Here is a 12,626-nt window from a genome sequence, read left to right on the forward strand (position 1 = left end):
CTGCAACACTTACATTCTCAAATGCAGTTTCTAAGAAGATTTAAAATTAATGCAATAAAATCAATCGATAGACATGAATGGGATCAAAGATGAGAGGAGGATAGCCAAGGCGTGGGTGTTAGCCTCCCAATACCTGCGTGTTTTTAATGTGTCAAATGAGACTAGAGTCAGCTTTTCTGATTTTGGATTCACATGGTGAGCGCAACTACTTTGACATTCTGTACATAAATTTGTAAACCTGGAACTTTAGTTTTCTTCTCTTCCCATGATCTGCTTTTACACATCTTAATGACATCACCATTCTCGCAGGTGAGCAGGCATGAGTCATTAATAATTCCTTTTCTTCTCCCTCCATCAAGGAAGGATCTTCCTTTCTACCACAGTTCATACCTACTGTGAGGATTTGCCTCAATTACTGTTGTTCTCCAGTAGATTTCCTTCAGAGCAGATGGAGGGATACTTAAAGTCTAAGATTAAAATGTCACCTTCTTCCCCCTAAAGGTCTCTTGTGGCTGGCTTCTGCTGTCTGGACATACTCTGAGCTCCCTCTGAAACATCGCACACCATTTGTCCAGCCCTTCCACCCTCTTCTAAGTCTTCCACCTTCCCCATCCCTCCACTCACTGTCTCTAGTCTCCCTTTCTGTCTCTCACCCTCACTGAACTGTTCCTCCATGTTATAGCATTTGAAGCAGCTCTTTCCTCTTTCTGGCTGTTTCATCATTTAAATCCCACCGAGAAACCACCTCCTGAAGGAGGCTTTTCCTGACTGTCCTGTGTAACTTCTCCAGCATCGGTAACTGTCTATTCCATTTCCCTTTCCTCGTAATTCTACCTCAATTCCTTAGACTGCCTATGAATTTTATGTCTTCACACTAGAAATCAAACACATCTCAGGATCCTGCACAGCAGGGGATACCGTGTAGAGGCTTTCCAGTCATTAGTCCCTAAGTGAATTCAGGTTTTGATGTCACCTAATTCAACATCTGCACTTCCACAGTCGATCAATTTTCCATGATAGCCGCACCTCACAAAAACCTATGAAAGCCAAGTTTGTTGAGAAAGACGGTGCTGAATATTTATATTTTAAATGAGAAAGAGCCAGAAAGTAATGTCTATGTGACATTACATACATGGGCTAGACAAAAACACAGAATATCTTCTGTTTCCCTCTAAGACAGATTTCCTATAGGAACTATTTCAATACTAGTATCAGCACTGGACAAGTAACAGAAGGTAGAGAAAAGCAAAAGCAAACTAATTACCTCTCTCCAGCAATCCAAGTTTTACTTTGCCTGTCTTTAAATGCTTGATTTGTCTAGACATGAATGGCCAATAACTAGTTAGGAAAGAGAAACAGAGAGGGCCGGCATGCATAAAAAACAAACAGGAAGAGAAGAGAGGAGGGGAGGGAAGGAAAGAGAGAGACAGACAGACAGACAAAGAGAGACAGAGGGTGCCAGGCAGGAGTCAACCACGCAGCCAGACACAGAATGAGAAGTTCAGAAAAGATATACAGAAATAGACAGGTAAAAAGCCCAGAAGCAAAAGGTAGATGAAGTAATTAAGTTAAGAAAACCAGGCTAGAAATAAGCCAAGCTAAGTTCAGACATTCATATGAAAGAAGAAGTCTCTATGTGACTATCTAGGAGCTTGGGGGGGGGCAGGCCCCCACAAAGATTGAAGATAAAAAACCAACTACAACACTTTTTCACTATAAATCTTATTACTAGAATATCATAAAAAATGGGACTGAGAAATCTCACGCCTTATTTAGAGGCTGCCTGTCAATGATTCTATAGTGTATTCCAGTACAGAAGATGAATTCATCACTCTTTACAAAGTTTTTCCTCTAGTTTCTGTACGGCTGTGATGTTCTGATATCTATTAAAATTTTAGGCAGACTAGTCATTAAGGACAGAATTTGATTAAATATGCTATAAAGGCTCGTAACAATGAGCTGCACAATTATCAGACAAGAGGTAACAGAGAATCATAAGGTAAGCAGAAATTGCAGAGCTTCCCACATCTATCTAGAAACACGCTTCTCTGCCCTCCAGCTCACGGGAGAGTACCTGAGGAATGAATGGCTTTGCTCCTTTTCTGCATCACTTCCATAAGTGCGCCCACAATTCCTGACGTGGGTGCAGGTGTTGGCGGTGCGGACTCCTGGCCATCAGCCACCTTAGAAAAAGAAAGTATCAGAGCTCAGTGACAAACCATTAGCAAAGAATCTACTTTTGTGGGGCTGGGCAGCCGAGGGGTAGCACTTGCCATCCAGGTATTAGGTCCTGAGTTCTGGCCTCTACTCCCCTCCCCTCCCCCCCCACAGCAAGGTTCATATCAACTAAAGTGCAATGCAGGGAGCTTTCCTAACCTTCAGAAGATGAAGAAATGATTGATTCTCAGACAGAGAACCCAAACTGAGACACTATCACTGTTACGAATTCTCAATTTTCTGGAGTCTGATTTACTGTTTTTAATTACAAAACAGAAAACATCAGTGTTTAAGAGTATGCTCTCACTTTTATAAAGTTACATGTTTGAACTTCCCAAGATTACTGCAACTGCTTCCAAGTGGGCTATTTTTAATTCCCCTCAGTTTAATAACTAGTTTCATTAAAGTATCTTTCATTTAAAGTCTAGAACAATGAATTACAAAAAGACTGTAAGATTCTATCTATGTGATATTTAGAGTATACGAAAGTATCACATAGCAATCAGATCACTGACTGCAGGGAGGAAGCATACAGTAGCTTTCTATGGTTTCAGATACATCTCGATATTAAGTGCAGACTACACGGCTACAATGTGTACACATCCAAAATGAGTAAATCTCACTGCACACAAACATTTAAAAATTTATAAAAAGTAAAAGAAAAAGCTTCAAAGATAAGACACCTTATAATGAGGTATGGTAAAAGCCAACAATACTTTAAAAAAAGAAAAAAAGAAACCGTAATAGAAAGACCACATTACTTACAGATTTCAGCTGAATGCCCTGTCGTATCTGGTCTAAAAGTGCATCCCTTCCTGAGCAGGACACAGGTCGACTATTCTGTTCCACTTTTTTTAGCTGAGCACCCTCTCTAATTTGATCCAAAAGAGCTGCTTTGTTTCCTGAAGGAGCTGGAACTTGATGATCACCATCAGAAGGGAGGCCAGGGGGAGGTGGTGGCCCTGGTGGAGGCGGAGGTGGAGGAGGTGGTGGTGGTGCTGTGGACCCTGCCATAGACAGAGGTGGAGGTGGTGGTGGGCCTGAAGGTGCTGAAGAGGGCAGCGCTGGTGGTGGAGGAGGGTACATCCTGTTTGGAGGGGGTGGAGGCACAGCAACCCCAGGCCTGGAAGGAGGTGGAGGTGGAGGTGCAGCAGTAGGAGCTCTTGAAGGTGGTGGAGGAGGAGCCCCCCTTCCACGGGCAGGGGGGGGAGGAGGGCCTGAGCTATGAGGAGGGGGAGGAGGAGGAGGAGGTCCACCCCTTGAGGGTGGAGGAGGTGGTGGTGCTGAAATAAGAATACAGAAAAAAATGAAAACATAAACATACTAATAAAGCAACTTACTGTAACACACACAAACCCAGTATAAAACAAATAGCAAAATCTGCAAACTCTGCAATATAGTTTACAAATATCTGAGCACAGATGATACAATTTTATTAAGAACATAATAAAATTTATTTAAATATATTTTAAATAATATTTAAATATTATATTTAGCTTAAAGATTATCTTCCTGTTGTCAATAAACAATAACAGAATCTAGTTATACGGATTCAGTATCAGTTCTGAAGCTGTAAGAAAAAAACACGGTTGCAGAGACAGCTCAGGAGTTATAAGCCATGCTTGTGCTTGCAGAGGGTCCTACTTGAGACCCCAGCACCCATATCAGGCTGCTTACAACTGCCTGTAACTCCTGCTCCAGAGATTCTAATGTTCCTCTGGACTCTGCAGGTACCCCAAAACATGTACAGACATGCGTGCGTGCACAAATACAAACACACACACAAATTTAAGAAAATATACACTTTTAAATTTTATACAACAATGTAATTACACACTTTGCTTGTAAGCATTATATTACATTTTGTATCAATAATGGACCTTCCTTTTAGAATTAAATATATTTAGATTTTGTATAAAATCAATTTAGATAGAAATTTTATAGTATGGCAAAAATTTATTAGAATTTTCTAACATCAATTAAAATTAAACCCCAACATAATGCACTTTCTTTCAAAGTGTAAAGTTTCATTATCTAATTTACATATGTCCTTCTACTTTATAATACAGTGTTTTATATAATCCAGAACTGGTCAGCAGTTTTAGACATGGTAACAGAAGAGGTGGTTGCTTGGTTCAATTATTTATTTAGAAATGAATTATAATCAAGCTGAGAATTTTTATAAACTATAAAATTGACGGCAGTTTTTAAGTTAGTACTATCCCAGTAGTTAATATTTCTATTGTTAGTCTACTTAAGTGAAGATGTAAGATACATTAGGAAAACAAATCCAAAAGATCGAAAGAATATACTGGAAAATATAAGTAAGTCCTTTAAAGATTAAATCTTGTACTTCTGGAGACATGGTTTCACTGGTGACAAATACAAATTCAGAAGGACCATTTCCCATTTATTTCCTCTTTTTTTTTTTTTTTTTTGAGACAGGGTTTCTCTGTGGTTTTGGAGCCTGTCCTGGAACTAGCTCTTGTAGACCAGGCTGGTCTCGAACTCACAGAGATCAGCCTGCCTCTGCCTCCCAAGTGCTGGGATTACATTTCCCACTTATTTAAAGACTGATCAGAGAAACTGACTTTTAGAGTACACAGAGATCTTAGAACTCACAACCGCTATAGACTCAGTTGCTGAGTAGCATAGTCAACATGCTGTTACAAATGTCTGTATGTTGTGCCTTACTACAATGGGACACAAGACAAGAGCCCTGATAGTCAACACGCTGTTACAAATGTCTGTATGTTATGCCTTACTACAATGGGACACAAGACAAGGGCCCTGACACTGCTGGCACTTCTATTCTCTTGTTTTTTAAAAAGAACATTCATTTTTTCACATGTATGAGTGCTCTGCCTACATGTATGTTGTTTTCCATGAGTGCCCATGGACAGAATCCAGGACTGTTGGACCCCTGGTACTGGAGTTCCAGCTATGAGCTGCATTGTGGGTGCTGGGAATCAAACCCAAGTTCTGAATGAACAGCCAGTGCTTGCTTACTAAGCCACCATTCTAGCACAAGACTTCTGCTGTCTTAAGTGACACTAAGAAAAAAATCTGTCACTAATCTTTAGCTTTTATCGTCTGTATTCTATCTAACACAAAGAACACACTACATCACAGGAACAATTGTGAAAGAATAACCTAGAAGAGTAAAGACAGACGACACACTGTTAGGACAGTGCAATGCACCAAGATGTGAGCCAAGCAGCCAGCAGTGTGAAGAACTTTTAAGAGCCATCAAAAACACCAGAAGGAAAATGACACTTGCTATTATTCAATTTTGAAAAAGTAACAAAGAGGAAAACATAAAAGATAGCTATAAAAATGATTTTATAGTATATATAATACATATTACATGTTAAATATCAATAAATAACCTTCGTTAATCTATAGAAATATAGAATCTCACAGAAAAAAACCCTTCTGTTCATGGTCCATAAAAATTATTTCAAATCAACATCAATATTAAGAATGTCAATAATTCTATTTCTTATAAAGTTATAATCATAAAAAATATAAGCAGAAAATATTAAAAAGGTACACAGTATTATAGAATTCAAAAAACTTTTTAAAATTTTTCCATTCAAAAATTTCCACTTCCTCCCCTCCTCCCATTTAGAATTCATAAAACATTTAGAAACTGATATCAAGTTCTCTCATGAAAATATAACAGACAAATATTATCTAATAGAATTAAATTTATGGGAATATTGTGAAGTCCCTAAGTAGATATATGACATTGTGCTCATAAATATTACTCAATTCTTCTTTATCCTAGTCAATGTAAACATATTTTATACAGGTTATTTAAAAAAGTGTATAAAGCAATTATAAAAGTTTAATTAATATCAGCGAAAATGAGTGCTGTGGGCAAAGGTATTTCCTAATAAAGAGAACTTCAATAAAATAATCTAAATTATAGACAATATGTAAGCTCTGATTCATGTAAATAGATATACTTCTTTTTATTACAAATGAATCTTAATGCTCAAAACATTAGTTTTTGAAGGCAGGACATATGAACTCTAGCTACTCCAAAAATCAACACAGCAAATCGTGCAAAACTCTGAGCAGTGGTTCAAATACTATTACACATACATACCACTCCACTGTGGTGGACCTAAAGAACAGATTGTTGTAAGTTAATGGACTTCAATAGCTACACACAGAGATAAGGAAATCACAAATCTGTTTGTTTTTATAAATCTCATTCCATAGTTTTTTAAAATAAATGGCAAAAGATTTAATTAAGGAGCTCAAGTCAAATTTCATTAACTTCTCCATTTCTGTGTTTCCTATACTTTTGAATATTAGTTTATGTATGTGCTCTAAAAAAATCTGTTAATTAGAAAAAAGTAAATATTTAATTTGTTTTTATTTAATTTTTTAAAAAATCTGTCTAGGTTGGAGAGATGGCTCATTGTCTAAGAGTATGGACTGCTTCAGAGGACCTCAGCTGAGTTCCTGAGCCATGATGAACAGCTCACAACTGACTGATTATCTTACACACATAATCCCCCCACCCTCAGTATATATAAGCACATAATTACAAATAAAAAAACAAAATCTTTGAAAATAAATGTCTTACATAAATCCATCCTTTGGTGTATAAAAGATAGGTTCCACAGTGAAAAAGTTAGGTTCTTGTAATATAAAAATCTTTTCTTGTGACATTTTGGTGCCAATATGATTTTCAAAGCCTGTGACCTTTTGTTTTTAGGGTAATTCAATTAAGGAAAGGCCTTATCTGTCTCCAAAATATATAAATATGTAATAAAGTTTAAAGAAATCCAGTCTAGTATGATCCACTTTTCTTTGGGCATCAAGGACACAGGATAGCGATGCAGCCAACAATTTTGAGTGTATGTAATTAACACTAACAGTGGGTGGCAGAGAGCAGTCCTCAACACCTTTCTTTCACCTAGACATAACCGTCACCAGGACTGTCCACACTTAAAATGAAACTGTATTCATAGTATGCTCTAAAATGCACAGCATTTTAAGTACGAATTGTCTGCTACAAAGATAAATGAACAACGATGCTAGCTCCTATTGAACTAGCAGTGGTTATACAGCAGCAATGTGAGCCATAAATTGTTTGCTTCCATAGCTGGCTCTGAAGACTCAGACCTTACTGACTATGAATCGGAAGAACATATTGAATCAAAGACTGAATGAGTATCAGCAGTAAAAAAGCAGACAAAGGAGCTAAATACCCATTTTCAAATGACAATCAGATTCAAGAGCACTTAACTGGAGTTTAGCGCAGTTACACCGCTGTAAGTACAGAGAATGGGAGAAGCTCAGTTCCCAATGCAGGTGGTGCTGAAATGGTGACCATGACTACAAAGGCTATCTATGCACCTGACTATCGTAAGTGTTGGGGCTACCAAAACACAAAGTTCTTTAAACTACCCAGTACCACAAAGCTGAAAAAACTGTGGTCACAGGAACCAAGAGAAAGTATTAGATTCTGGACTAAACAAAGCAAAAAACAACAAAAACAACAAAAAAAGATTCATATTTCAAAATAGAAATTTTTTTACAGAGTTTATATTCTGAAAATATTTTATTACAGATTACAAGGTGAGTTTTTATACCAATAATCATGTCAAGTTTTTACATGTGTGTTTTCAAGATAGGGTCTGTCTACCATCTATGTAGCGTTTGAACTCCATGTAGACCAGGCTAGACAGAAACTCACAGAAATTTGCCTGCTCTGCCTCCAGAGAGCTGGGATTAAAGGCCATTTTACCATATCTAGCTAAAGTTAGTGATGCTGGACCAAATTTGGCATCCATAAATTTAAACATTCTGTTCAAGGAAGGGTGCACAGCTGTCCACTACAAGGTTGATTTTAGAAAATTCAAAAGGGAAAAACAGCTAAGTGCCAAAAAAACTAAAATTACCTTGCCTTCGGAGTTCATTTTTAACAGCTTCTACACCTCCTGTCTTTTCAATAAAGTCATAAATAACTTTTGATGTTTCTCTGTCTTTAAGTTGGGCTTCAGAGATTCCACACATATCAAAAAGATTCTTCAATTCTGGATCCAAATTATTGAGCTACAACAGACAAAACAATTTCTAAATAGGCAACTCTTTTTCCAAAACAAACCTGACAAAACTTACAATTGACTTGTGTCCTTCTGAAGTTAAATTCACAGACATTTAAAATGGTTATGTAACTTAAATGCTAACACAATTTCTTTTATGAAAAGATAAGAACAAGAGAAATTTTTCTATTTTGTCTCATCTTTTCCATGCCTTAAGAGAGGGCATTCTATTCCTTTTTTTTATTAATCCCCAAGACTAGGTCCTGTGTTCATCTGTTCTAACCTGTCCTTAACAAGATTCAGCTTTAGTCTTGAATTACCCGTTAGTGTGAAGATCTGAGGACAAGGACCTCTTTGTGCTGCACAGCACCAACCAAATGAGTGGTAACAGCGCCTCAAAGAATAACCGCAGCTAAGAAACAAACTGGATACTAAGAATTTGGTGACACTATTTCATTAATTTGATAGATTCTCCTAAAATTACTTAAAAGTAACATTTTTCTTTTTGCATTCAAAACACAAAATGTGCTTACTTAGCACATAATCAAAGAATGCAAAAAAAATTTATCTTAAGGGACTTAGCAACTATGACAGAATAATACTATGGATTCAAACCTCAGCAGCACAAACACACACAGCACATTATTCCAATTCTAATACATACTAGGTTTTAAAACTATAAATAAAAATCCAAGGATAAGCCATAGATTCCTATATATTAGTAACAAGAAATATAGCTTTAAAAGACACTTACATCAAACCCTGTATTTGGATCCCATCCAACATGTCCAATGTGTCTAAAGTAGAACATAGAAAGAAATTAGAAAAGTAAATGTATCATGGGCTTGTGAAATAATGCATAAAACACTTGAAATCTGTTATATACAGCCCAATTTCTTTCGCTTCTTGACAATTCTTGCTGGCGTCTTCCAGGTTATTTATACATCAAAGTTAAAATAAAATCATGTTCAACAATAAGTTGAATAAAAAAATAATTACATCTAACTTTTCTGTTCAGATGGGTAGAAAAGTAAACTTTCAGATTCACGGAAGAAGCCTAACTTGGTAGCACACACATTCCTGGATACTTGGAATTCTAGGCCAGCTAGGGCTACACTGTCTTGAGAAATAAACAACATAAATACCACCGAAACATCTTCTAACTATTAAAGAGATGACTGTGGGCATTCTTCACTGGAAGCCTGCCTGTTCCTTGGGAGTGCCTTCTCACCTTTCCCTAATAAATCTATTAATTCTTTTTGTGCAAATCAAAAACAAACAAACAAAACTAATGAACATACACATCCTTCCTGCTACAGTTTGAATGTAAAATATCCTCCACAGGCTCGTGTATTTGAACACTGTTCCCAGCTAGTGGTGACATTCGAAAGGTTGCAGAAGAGTTATGAGGTGGAACCTTGCAGTTCTATAGACTGGCCCCACTTCCCGTCCTCTCCATATCCCTTACGCTTGTGTAGCCATGTCTTCTCCACCATGATGGTTTACATCCCTTTGGAGAAAGCAAACCAAAGCAATCACTTTCTCCTCTAAGTTGCTTTCTGTTGGGATACTCTACCACAGCATCAGAGAAGTGACTATTACATAGAACACCCCCAAACCAAATTTTTCTGAAAAGTTAAAAATCACGAGCAGCACAGAAGACATAAAAAAGAACAAAGATAGAGCCGGTGTAGCAGTGCACACCTGCAGTCCCAGGTACAGCTCTGGAAGCTCAGGCAGAGGAGCCTACATCCTGGGCCAGCCTAGGTAACAGAACAAGACCTATCTTTTTAAGTGACAGAAGACTGAGTCTTACTGGAAGTTACTTGGTGTTCCAATATCTGCCTTGGTTAGTCTCTTCTTTTTAGCCTTTCCTTTCTTCTTTTCTTTGGTGTGGGAGATGTTGTTGACTTGTGAACCATAAAACCTATTTGTTGTGATCTCTGGATTTTTTATGTCAACTGTAGCCATGGGTAGATTGGGACCTACAAAGAAAACCAAAATGGTATGAGAGGGATACAATTAAAAACATGATTTTATATAATCATCATTTATAATTTACTATACTTTATTTTTTAACTTATGCCTGCTTACTTGTATCTCAACATTAAATATTATGAAGTACAGTAATGTCTATGAAATGTAATTAACCTTATCCCTTAATATTTTTTCTTTTTTACTCTAATTCTGGTAAAATGATATGTACAATACAAAACAACACTCATATGGAAATTGATGGCATCCTAGATCCCATCCTCTTTGTTTCAACCTTATTTATCTATAAGAAAAAAGATACTTTAAAATATTTTACTACCATCTTCCCCCAAAACAGCCAGATCTAAGTTCACTAATATTTTCCCACCAGTACATATGTTACATTGGTTATCAGAAGCACAAAGCTCAAATACTTAAATTGAAAGTAATTCTAACACTCAGAATGCCTGCAAAGATCTGATGATAAAAGTACCCAGGGACTTTCAGAGATTTCTGTCAGTAACATCTCTAAGAGAAACACTAAATGATGTAGCCTACAACTTGCATATAATAAAAGATACTCTAAAGACATCAAAGTCTCAATGCAACAGATTCAATTTAAAAATTCTTATGTATCCCCAAACTCAACATCCCATTTTTAACACACACACTTCTCTGACAAAACCTCCTCTTGGACCAAGTTCCTGTGTGATCATTTCATTAACAATTTTCAAAATGTATCAAAATATCACCACTACTTATAGATAAGAATCAAAGCCTGGGATCTGTGTGTGGTTTGAATGAAAATGGCTCCCATAGGCTCAAATGTTTGAATACTTAGGTCTCCAGTTGATGGAACTATTTGGGAAGGATCAGAAGGTGTGGCCTTGCTGAAGGAGGCATGTTACTGGAGGAAGGCTTTGAGGTTTCAAAAGCACATGACATTCTCAGTTAGCTCTCTCTTTGCTTCTTGCTTTTTGGATCAAGATGTAAGTTCTCAGCCACTGTTCCAGTACCATGTTGGCTTACTTGCTGCCATGTTTCCCACCATGATAGTCATGGACTCTAATCCTAACCCTCTACGGTTATGAGCCCCAAATTAAACACCTTTTATAAGTTGCCTGGGTCATGGGAGTTTTATCACAGCAACAGAAATGTAGTTAACTAAAACAGACAGATGGCATCTTAGCTGCCTAGTGGGGACATAAACTTTGAAAGGGCTTTCACCATTCCCTGAGAAGATAGGCTCACTGTGCCTAAACTTTGTGCCAACAACAATTACACTTATCATGTAGGAAGGGTCTGGAATCATGGTTATATGCTATGTGAAAACCCTAGGCACTGAATCTCTGATGAGCTTTTCTAACAAGCCTTTCCTCTGGATGACACTGTACATACTTCCACAATTCACTACTGGGAGATACAGCCCACTGTCTGTGGCTCTAGAATTCATCCCACATAGCTTTCTGTATTTATTCTGCTTGCTATCTCTTCATTACACTGGTATTTTCAATAAGTGCAACAACATATTGAGTCTAATGAGCTCTCCTAGTGAGTACCGAACCACGAAAATTATCGGAGGAATCCTAAACAAATCAAATAGAAATCCAAATAAAATACAGCAATGGTTCTCAACCTTCCTACTGCTGTGACGCTTTAACATAGTTCCTCATGTTGTAGTGACCCCCAATCATAAAATTATTCTTATTGCTACTTTTTAACTATAATTTTTGCCAATGTTATGAATCGTAATGTAAATATCTTGGGAGACAGGTGTCAAAGGGGTCATGACCCATAGGTTGAGAACTGCTGAGTCCCAGGCTGATACAAAACAAATGATCATTTAGTATCAATTTGGCTGCAATTCTTCACTTATATTGAAAATCTCAATTGTACTGAAATCATTAAAGTTATCTGAAAGCCTTGCTTATATCAGCAAGAGCAACTAATGTATTTCTGAGGAAGTTTAAGAATGAAGAAGAAGCCAGGATGGCTAAAGCTGACTATATCATTAAGACCAGATTGTTCTATATGAATAATAACAACAAAGAGAAAAACCATAGCAAATGGGTGAAGAGGACAGGAAGACACAAACTACCCCTTCCTAATTCAGGACAACTGGCACAAGAAAAGGGTTTTAAATATTCTTATGAAGAACAGATATCTCATTTTAATTTTAATCTTAATTTCAAATTCAAATCTAAAGTAACTCAAATTTCTTTTTAATTACAATGAAAGAGAACTGCGCTAAAGGCAGGATAGCTGAGAGACAGATGGCATGGAGACACACTGAGGTAGGTAATATAGGGATATATGCAACTTCTATATTAAAGTGTCTCTTCAACAGTTATGATTTGAAAAGGTCTGATA

General features: G+C 37.0%; 1 protein-coding gene across 1 annotated transcript in view; it reads right to left on the reverse strand.

The window, feature by feature from the left end:
- Positions 1–12,626, reverse strand: part of Wasl (WASP like actin nucleation promoting factor) — a 51,737-nt gene that overhangs the window by 2,575 nt on the left and 36,536 nt on the right. The window contains exons 6-10 of the mRNA XM_075953944.1: positions 10,099–10,267; positions 9,037–9,079; positions 8,139–8,292; positions 2,983–3,500; positions 2,075–2,183 (exon numbers count right to left, since the gene is read on the reverse strand). Coding sequence (XP_075810059.1) covers positions 2,075–2,183; positions 2,983–3,500; positions 8,139–8,292; positions 9,037–9,079; positions 10,099–10,267 — 993 coding nt within the window. The remainder of the gene's footprint in view (positions 1–2,074; positions 2,184–2,982; positions 3,501–8,138; positions 8,293–9,036; positions 9,080–10,098; positions 10,268–12,626) is intronic.

Source organism: Microtus pennsylvanicus, chromosome 19 (genome assembly GCF_037038515.1).
Source record: "Microtus pennsylvanicus isolate mMicPen1 chromosome 19, mMicPen1.hap1, whole genome shotgun sequence".
Classification (NCBI taxonomy): Eukaryota; Metazoa; Chordata; class Mammalia; order Rodentia; family Cricetidae; genus Microtus; species Microtus pennsylvanicus.